This window comes from Myotis davidii, unplaced genomic scaffold (assembly GCF_000327345.1).
Source record: "Myotis davidii unplaced genomic scaffold, ASM32734v1 scaffold32, whole genome shotgun sequence".
NCBI classification, from domain to species: domain Eukaryota; kingdom Metazoa; phylum Chordata; class Mammalia; order Chiroptera; family Vespertilionidae; genus Myotis; species Myotis davidii.
The window spans coordinates 1,199,961-1,210,124 of record NW_006286587.1 but is presented as its reverse complement, the minus strand read 5'-3'; the positions used below and the strand labels follow the sequence as shown (position 1 = coordinate 1,210,124).

The 10,164-nt window shown below is 41.8% G+C and overlaps 2 protein-coding genes across 7 annotated transcripts in view; both read left to right on the top strand.

Moving 5' to 3' along the window:
• FASTKD5 (FAST kinase domains 5) overlaps positions 1-3,642 on the top strand; it is a 15,696-nt gene extending 12,054 nt beyond the window's left edge. For 2 of the 3 annotated variants that reach the window (XM_015560243.1, XM_006758032.2), the window contains one exon: positions 709-3,642. In XM_015560243.1, coding sequence (XP_015415729.1) covers positions 746-3,199 — 2,454 coding nt within the window. In that variant the 5' untranslated portion in view covers positions 709-745 and the 3' untranslated portion in view covers positions 3,200-3,642. Of the gene's footprint in view, positions 1-241; positions 261-708 lie in introns of those variants that run through there. The other variant, XM_015560244.1, reaches the window with a different exon arrangement.
• UBOX5 (U-box domain containing 5) overlaps positions 1-10,164 on the top strand; it is a 71,534-nt gene that overhangs the window by 12,042 nt on the left and 49,328 nt on the right. The window lies entirely within an intron of this gene.

Below are 10,164 nucleotides of genomic sequence, written 5' to 3'. Positions count from 1 at the left end.
TATATGCATAGCAGCTTTTACCAACTTTTTTATTCTCACCATGGGTCTTTTATTCATTGATATCACAGAGATGGAATGGGTTGCTCACTTTTGTTCCCAGTTGTTATTTTTTTAATTTTTAAAAATTAATCCTCACCCAAGGATAATTTTCCATTGATTTTTAGAGAGAGTGAAAGGGAAGGAGACAGACAGAAACACCTATGTGATTGGTTGCCTTCCACATGGGCCCCAGTCAGGCCGGGATTAAGCCTGCAACCAAGGTTAGTACCCTTGATCGGAATTGAACCTGGGACCAACCCTTCAGTTTGTAGTCTGACACTCTGTCACTAAGCCAAACCAGTTAGGGCTCCAGTTTTCTTTTTGAAAATTAGCTTTTCTTCCTGTTGGAAGTTAGCAGAGCAACTCTCTTTTCTCTGATCATCACTACATTTACCATAAAGGAAGTGTAGAGGTCAGAGGAAGTACAGAAGGAAGTCTGGACTGAGCAGCATTCTGGAGAACTGTCTAATAGTACCCTGGTTTTGAGGTTTTCTTGTGTCTTTATGCAAGTCACAGAGTTTATCCTTGATGTATGCTGTCTTGTGGTTTGGGCATTCACTAGTGTTGTATTTAAGTGGACAGCAAAGTTTTAGCCCATTATGTATAATGTGTAAATGTTGATACTGTGATAGGTGGAAGCCACTTATTCTTCATCTATCCTTTTTTCAGTATCTGGCACCAATTCTGGCCCAGTCATTTGTGATCCATGACTCTTATGATATGCCGAAGATTTCCAGGCAGTTTCTGTGGAACGCCTTCCTGTCCAGCTCTAATCAAGCACCATATAAACAAGAAATTGCCCGGTCAGTCCTGTGAGGATTGTGTTCTGACTGCCAAAACGATCAGTCTTGACACCAGAATGGCAGCCACTCTTAAGTTATTAAAACCATTAGGAAATCGAGTATTTTGCAGTCCTTTTGCCTACAGTGCAACCCAAAGTGTGGCATATTGGAATATGGGAAGCTCCACACGGCACAGGGGACAGGACCCTCCAGAACACAGTAATCTCTGCCATCCTGCCAAAAAAGTTGAGAACATTTGTAGCACCTCCTCTTCTCAGGGGATCCTGACAACCAGCAGTGCCCTCCTAGGTTTGGAATTCAGCAGGGCTTCTGCCTCTAAAGCCAGCACATGGAAACTGGGCTCACCTAGGGCCATGAAAGTTGATGAAGAGGATATAGAAGTTTTTGATTCCTTTGAAGACCCCCGAGTTTTCCTACAGCTAAGACCAGAGTACCAGCTTCACAGCTATAACAAATCTGAGCCTTGTCAGCCCCTATCTGTTTCAGAAGGTGAACTAATTTTGCACAAAGTCACAGTTTATCAAGATAATCTCCAGCCTAAAATCATTGCCGATTATTTCTGTAAGCTGAGCTCTATGCCTGCAGAACAACATCCTGTTTTGCTGTCTAGTGCCAAATTTGCATTACTCTGCCAGCTGAGTGTGAAAAACATACAGCTCTTTGATACCCTAGATCTGATCAATATTTTAAAAGCATTTGTCAGTTTAGGAATCCCTCACTCCCACGCAATGCTAGATGTGTATGAAACCAGATTTTGCCATAAAGTATGGGATATGAGTCTGGATCAACTACTCATGGTTGCTGATCTCTGGCGATACTTGGGCCGCAGAGTACCTCGGTTTTTAAAAATCTTTTTTAGTTACCTTAATTTGCACTGGAACGACCTATCCTTGTCTCAGCTGATTCATTTGATTTATATTATAGGTGAAAGTCGTCAGGCACCCCAGGACCTAATGCAAAAACTGGAATCATTGATCCTCAAGTATATAGATTTTATCAATATAGAGGAGGCTGGTGCAATCTGTTTGGGGTTCTTTAAATCAAGTAGTGGTCTCTCAGAATTTGTCATGCGGAAAATTGGAGACTTGGTGTGTGCTGATATGCAGCACCTGAGTAGTTATGCCTTGGTAAACATTCTTAAAATGTTCCGTTTCACTCATGTGGATCATGTAAATTTCATGAAGCAATTTGGGCAGATTGCTCCTCAACGAATTCCTTCCCTCGGAGTTCAGGGTGTCATGCACTTGACTCTTGCCTGCTCTGCCTTACGTTTCCTAGATGAAGGGGTAATGAATGCTGTGGCTGCTTCTTTGCCTCCTAGAGTATCATACTGTCGAAGTAAAGATGTTGCCAAGTTTCTGTGGTCATTTGGAACTCTGAATTATAAGCCACCCAATGCAGAAGAGTTTTATTCTAGCCTGATAAATGAGATTCACAGAAAGATGCCTGAGTTCAACCAATACCCAGAACACCTGCTCACTTGCCTGTTGGGCCTGGCATTTTCTGAGTACTTTCCAATTGAGCTCATCAATTTTGCTTTGAGTCCAGGGTTTGTCAGGTTAGCTCGGGAGAGAACTAAGTTTGAACTCACTAAGGAGCTGTATACTCTTGATGGTTCAGTTGGCATTGAGTGTCCAGATTATAGAGGCAACCGTCTTAGTTCTTACCTTCAGCAAGAGGGGTCAGAAATACTGTGGAATGCAGCTAGGAAGGATATGTGCTCAAAACCTGAATTCCTAGAAGCTCTCTTTTTACTTGAGACCATGTTGGGTGGGCCCCAGTACATTAAGCACCATATGATTTTGCCCCATACCCGATCTTCTGACTTAGAGGTCCAGCTTGATGTTAATATGAAGCCATTGCCATTTAACAGAGAAGCCATACCCTCTGAAGATATATTAGCCAAATTAAGGCTCAAGCATGTGGGAATCAGTCTTACAGATGATTTGATGCATCAGCTACTTAAGGGGAAATCAGGAGGGCATCTCCAGGGGAAAATTGAGTCAGAGACTGGGCAACAGCCCATGGAATTAGAGAAGAAGGCAGCCATGCCCTCAGAGGCCTCTCTTTACAATGTGGCAGACAGATTGGGGGCTATGGAGATGGCTGGCCAATGCCCGCCAGCCTGTATGCAGGCCCCACAAGTGAAGCTGGCTATTCAGTTGACAAACAAGAACCAGTATTGCTATGGTTCTAGAGATCTTCTTGGATTGCACAACATGAAGAGGCGGCAGCTGAATCGGCTTGGGTACCGTGTGGTAGAGTTATCCCACTGGGAATGGCTCCCACTACTGAAACGAACTCGCTTTGAAAAGCTGGCGTTCCTCCATGAGAAAGTGTTCACCTCTGCTCTCTGAAGGACCTTTGGGCATATCTGCATATAAATACTGTAGATACACACTGTACTAGGTATTGTGAAACAGTTATAAAAGCCAGAATGTAGGTTTGTAATAAAATTATCTGTTGAGGAGACCCAATTGTGTTCTTGTCTATGGCAGATTAAAGGTAGTATATGTTATTGTGAATTAATTGTAACCTAATTTGTGCAGGTAAATAACAAATGTCTTAAAATGTCCTATTTTCAATTTCTCATTTTTCTCTGTTTACCAGCCTTATCTCATAGTTATTTTGAATATTTAGGATAAAAGTATAGTCAGACATTATCTAAAGCCAATTTTTAAAAATTAGTTCTCAGCCCTGGATGATGTGGCTCAGTTGGTTGAGCATTATTCCATGCACCTAGAGGCCACTTGTTCAATTCCCGATCAGGGCAAGTGCCTGGGATGCCGGCTTGATTCCCAGTAGGAGGTGTTCAGGAGTAAGCCGATTGATGGTTCTCTCTCATTGATGTTTTGCTCTCTCCTTCTCCCTTACCCTCTCTAAAACCAATAAAAATATTTAAATAATAATAATAATAAAAATTGGTTTTTATATACTTTGCTATAAAATAAGAATCTCTATATATAAAACCCTAATATGCAAATAGACCGAATGGCAGAACAACCCGTCGTGGAACATGGTGGGCATCGGCTGTAGCGGGATGGTGGAACAGGTGAGCAGGGGTGCCAGACCAAGGCAGGACACCGGTTGCTGTCATTGGGACGAGCCTCTGATGGTTACTGAAAATTCTTTGTTCCCACATGATGCGGTCCTGCTGGATGCTCAGGCCTGCTGCCGACACTGGCCCCACTTTCACCTATTGCTGGTGCCAGCCCTGATCACTTGGTGCCGTCAGCGGGTACGAGTGGCGGCTGCCGGCCCTGATTGCACCTTAGAGCTTCCCCACCTCCCCCTGCTCTTGAGGGGCAATCGGGGCTGGCATCTGCCTCTTGCACCTGCTGCTGGCTCTGGAGCAGCTACTCGCACCCGATCACCTTCCCCTGCTCCTGAGGGGCAATTGGGGCAGCAGCTGCTGCTTGCATCTGCTGATAGCTCCAGCCTTGCATCCGCTGATGGCTCGCACCTGCTGCTTGCACTGGCCCCAATGGCTCCGTGTTGTCAGTGGGTGTGAGTGGGACTGGTGCCGTCAGCACATGGGAGCAGTGGTGGCTGAAGCGGGGCTACCGGCAGACAGGACTGGGGATTGCAGGAGGAGGGGCCGGGTGGGGGCGCAGAGGATGGGCCAAGACCTGCCCCTGTGCCCACCACAACCTCACGGCCCACAGTTCCTTTCAAGGTGCACAATTTCTTGCACTGGGCCCCTAGTCTTATATAACTTCACTTATATTTCAGGATTTCCCTGCATGCATGTTTTTTTCTTCACACCCTTCAAAATTAAAGTCCTTATTCTTGTTTAGATTGGGTTGGTTGTCCCTAGTTGCCGATTCTTCGTGCTTTAAAAAGCCATTTCAGAATTAGTGAGCTTACTATCTTCCTCTTAGCCCCCTCTTCTGTATTTTGACTTCTTTTTTACCTCTGGAATATTTTCTCCCTAAAATTGAACTTAGAAGACTAGAATTATTTGAGTGCCTGTGGAATCAGAGGTTCTCAAATATGACCAGGCAGAGTGTTTTTCATGGCAAGTAGCTCAGATGAGAAGGAAACTTATTACTGCCCTTAACAGAAGCAGTCTGAGGCAGTGGTCGGCAAACTGCGGCTCACGAGCCACATGCAGCTCTTTGGCCCCTTGAGTGTGGCTCTTCCACAAAATACTGACTTCTGCGCATGGGCCACGATTGCACTTGTACATGTGCGCCCGCACGTGGTATTTTGTGGAAGAGCCACACTCAAGGGGCCAAAGAGCCTCATGTGGCTAACGAGCCACAGTTTGCAAACCACTGGTAAGGGGCTTCAGGTTTGGTTGTATTAAAGCCACAGGTTATATTAGAGCCAATTTATGATTGTATGTATGTAGCAATACAAGTAACGTTTGTAAACATTGGGGAGTCTGAGAATTTCTCTTAAAAAGGATCCCTTGACCGGAATCGAACCAGGGACCCTTCAGTCCGCAGGCCGACACTCTATCCACTGAGCTAAACCAGTTAGGGCTTATTTATTTATTTTAAAAGGAGGGTTTGGCCCTGGCTGTGTGGGTTAGTTGGAGCATCATCCCATACACTGAAAGGTTGTACGTTCAATTCCCAGTGTGGGCACATACCCAGGTTGTGGGTTTGATCCCTGGTCAAGGTGTGTGTGGGAGAAAACTGATTGATGTTTCTCACATTGATGTTTCTCTACCTCTCCCTCTCTCTTAAGTCAATGAAAATATATCCTAAATAAAAAGGGTTTGGAGATCAACCGAAGGACTTGTATACATGTATATAAGCCAAACCAATGGACATGGACAACAGGGGGATGGGAACATGAGTGTGCGGGGGGGGGGGTGTTAATGGGGGGATGAGGACACATTTGTAATACCTTAACTAATAAAAAAAAGAGGGTTTGTATGTCAGTTGCTGGAGAGAGAACAATTAAGACAAGAACTGAAAACTCACCAATAAATTTGGTAACCAGGATATTACCAATGACCTTAACAATAGCAGTTTGAATTGAATTGTCGGCAGAAACCAGATTGCACACCTGTTGAATGAGAGTTAAGGGCTGGGTTGCAAATGTTGAAGCAATTCCTTGAAAATTTTTGAAGAGGAGATGAAAACTTTAGCAGGATTTAGACTAGGACTGGGATTGCTGGATAAAATACAGGTTGCCCAGTTAAATTTAGGTTTCAGATAAGCAATGAATAATGTTTTGTGGTAAATTACACATAAAATTGGCCATTTTAAACAAAGTATACAATTCAGTAATATTTTAGTACATTGATATTGTGCAACCAATCATCACTATTTAGTTCCGGAACATTTTCTTCACCCCAAAAGAAAATTCCATACCCATTAAGCAGTCACTCTATATTATTCTCTTTCCCCAGACCCTGGCAACTACTAATCTGCTTCCTGTCTATGGGTTTACCTATTTTGAATATTTTTAAAAATGGAATTATATAATATGTACCTTTTTTTTTGGTCTGCCTTCTTTTATGTAGCATAATGTTTTCAAGGTCCATCCATGTTATAGCATATACCAGTACTTTAGTCTTTTCTATGGCTGAATAATTTTCCATTGGGTGGATATACCATATCCATCCGTTGATGGGCACTGGATTGTTTTGGCTATTATAAATAGTGTTGCTGTGAATATGTGCAAGGTTTTGTTTGAACACCTGTTTTCAGTACATTTGGGTATTTTTACGTAGGGATGAAATTGCTGGGTCATATGTTAATTCTATATTTAACTTTCCTACAGTGGCTGTACCATTTTAAATTCTCAACAGCAGTGTACTAGGGTTCCAGTTTTGCTAACACTTGCACTTGCTATTTTCTGTATTTTTTAAAATATTCTGGTAGTTCTGAAGTGGTTTTGATTTGTATTTCCCTGGTGACTATTGGTATTTAGCATCCTTCAATCTTTTTAAAAATATATATATATTTTATTGATTTTTTACAGAGAGGAAGGGAGAGGAATAGAGAGTTAGAAACATCGATGAGAGAAAAACATCGATCAGCTGCCTCCTGCACACCCCTTACTGGGGATGTGCCCGCAACCAAGGTACATGCCCTTGACCAGAATTGAACCTGGGCCCCTTCATTCCGCAGGCCGTCGCTCTGTTCACTGAGCCAAACTGGTTAGGGCTCAATATATTTTTTTTATCCTCACCTAAGGATATGTTTTTATTTATTTTAGAGAGAAAAGAGGAGAGAGAGAGAAAAACAAACAAACAAACACCACAGGAATCAGTTGCCTCACATAGGTGCCCCAACCAGGGATCAACCTGGATGAGTACCTGGGTGGGAGTCAAACCCGAAACCTTTTGGTGTACACGATGATTCTCCATCCAACAGAGCCATTCAGTCAGGGCAGCATCTTTCAGTCTTAACAATATTAAGTCACCAGTCCGTAAACACAGAATGTCTTTCCATTTATTTAGGTCATTCTTTTTTTTTTTTTTTTTTTTTCAGAGAGGAAGGGAGAGGGAGAGATAGAAACATCAATGATGAGAGAGAATCATTGATTGGCTGCCTCCTGCATGTCCCTCACTGGGAATTGTGCCCTGACCAGAATTGAACTGTGACCTCCTGGTTCATAGCTCAATGCTCAACCACTGAGCCACGCTGGCCAGAAATGGTCGTCTTTAATTTCTTCCATCAACATTTTATAGTTTTCAGTGTACAAGTCTTACACCTCCTCAGTTAAATTTATTCCCAAAATACTTTATTTTTTGATGCTGTTGTAAATGGGATTGTTTTAACTTCCTTTACAAATTTCTCCTTGTTAATGTATAGAAATACAACTTGATTTACCCTGCACTTTTGCATAATTCTTTTATTAGAAGTAATAGTTTTTGTATGTGTGTTTTCTATATATAGGATTATATCATTTATGGATAGAGATGGTTTTTCTTCTTCTGTTCCACTTTGGGTTCCCATTTACTTATTTAGTTGCCTAGAACTTACAGTATAGAATTGAACAGAATTGGTGAAGGTGGGCATCTTTGTCTTGTCCTGATCTTAGAGGGAATGCTTTCAGTCTTTCACCATTAAGTTTATTAGCTGTGGGGTTTTTTGTTGTTGTTTTTGTTTTGTTTTAAATATATTTCTTTATTGATTTCAGAGAGGAAGGGAGGAGAGAGAAGTAGAAACATCAATGATGAGAGAGACTCATTGATCGGCTGCCTCCTGCACGCCCCCTACTGGGGATCGATCCTGCAACCCAGGCATGTGTGCTTGACTGGAATTGAACCTGGGACCCTCCAGTTTGCAGGCCGAAGCTTTATCACTGAGCCAAACCACCTAGGGCTCTTTAGGGGATTTTGGGGGCAATTTTTATTTCCATCAGATAGACTGCCAGAATAGAATAGCTGGATCAATGTATGCAAATATATTCAAAACTGAAATACTGATGGTTAAATTAAAAATACGTATTTTTAAAGGTAATAATTTATTTATTTTCCCATTGGCTAGATAAGAAAATGCTCAGTTCACCATAAAGTTTTTAAATATTTTTAAATCACTGAAATTTGGTAAATAAAAATGTTAATATTCATCCTTTAAAATTTATATTTGCTAAGTTGGCATCCCTAAAAAAGACACAGCACCAAGGCAGGGTTTTTTGTTTGTTTGTTTGTTTTTTAATATATTTTTATTGATTTCAGAGAGATAGAAACATCAATGATGAGAATCATCTATCGGCTGCCTCTTGTACGCCTCACACTGGGGATCGATACCACACCCCCAGCATATGGCCTGCCGGGTAATCGAACCACAACCTTCTGGTTCATAGGTTAATGCTGGACCACTGAACCACACCAGCTGGACAAGACAGGGTTTTTTGATGGGCTGTTAAGGGCAGAAGAGACTTGAATGTTGTTTCCATGTTGAGGAAAGGGACTAGTAGTCAGAGATAAGTTGAGAATTTTGTAGAGAGGCAAGAACACATGGAATAAGGCCTGAGTAGAGGGATGGAGTTAAGGTTCATCTGGTTTCCCACAGAATTTTGCTGACACTACTATTAAGGCACTGAGTAAATGGTATTAGAACTTGTCCATGTCCTTAAAGAGTCTGTGGGACTCTTTAAAGTAAAAACTATACCCAACTCTGTCTTGCTTTGAACCTATGAATTTTTAAAAACTGTCTTTTGCTTAGCATAATGCCTTGCACATATTAAACCTTTGAAGGGTGAATTGGCTCCAGGTGTGTAAGATTGCAGGCTTCTTTTGGGCCCACACCTGTTCTGATCTCCTTGTGTACCTCTTACTGGTGGGTGTCTGTGTGGGATAGGCTGGGACAGCTGTCTTTCAGTTTAACCTGCTCTAAGAAGAATTCACATAAGTCAGTATTTTCATGGATGGACAAGTAACTCAATTTTGAAATTATAAGAAGCATTGTACTTCTTTAAAAGCTGAAGTGCCCATTTATAAAATTGCTCAGTGCATTGGTATTCCACCCACTCTTTGAGGTTAAATGCTTTTCTCTTATTTGACAGGTAATCTTTTCTTTTTCATTTCCCCCCCTCAGTAACCTGTTTGAGCCTAGTCTTTAAACTGCCAGAATTACTTTCCATTACATTTTCGTGAGACTACTCAGCTATGGCAAGTTCTTTGTAGGCCAAAGGAAGATGGGTGCTGAGGTGTTCAGTAAGTGTCATGGTCACCTTACTCTCTTCAAAATTATCCCTCCACACTTCCCCACCCCTAGGTTCTGAGTCCTCAACAACAAAAAGGTTTGCGTAGCTGCTTCAAGCTCCAAAGAAGTACAGACAGAAACCTTCCAGATAGGATGACCAGCTTGTCCCCATTTACCCTCCTGGTTTTAGTGCTGAGAGTTCCACATTCTGGAAATACCTCAGTCCTGGGTAGACCACATGGTTGATCAGCCTACCTTTGGGTCTCTTCTCAGTCCTCCCCTTGCACTTTCCCTTACTCAGCCTGACTACAGGGAGACAGAGGAGAAAGGTCTGTCTCCATCTGGACATCCAATCCTATAGGGGCTGTCAGTTACAAGAAATACTGTGGGCATGCATATAGAGTCACAGCCCTCTCTGAGACCTCAGGAACCCATGCAATTGTTTAACTACTTACTTCAACTTTAAACATATCAAAGAAAAAAAAAACTTATCCCACTACTCTAATATATTGCTTTTTTTAAGTTTCTGCATGTCCACTATTACCTCCCAAACTCTTCGATGTGTACATATTCTTAATACAGATTTCTAACAAATGTGTGACCATAATTCTTCTATTTCGTGTATATATATATATATATATATGTGTACGTGTGTATATATGTGTAGATGTACATATATACAAGTATCTATCTATCTATCTATCTAT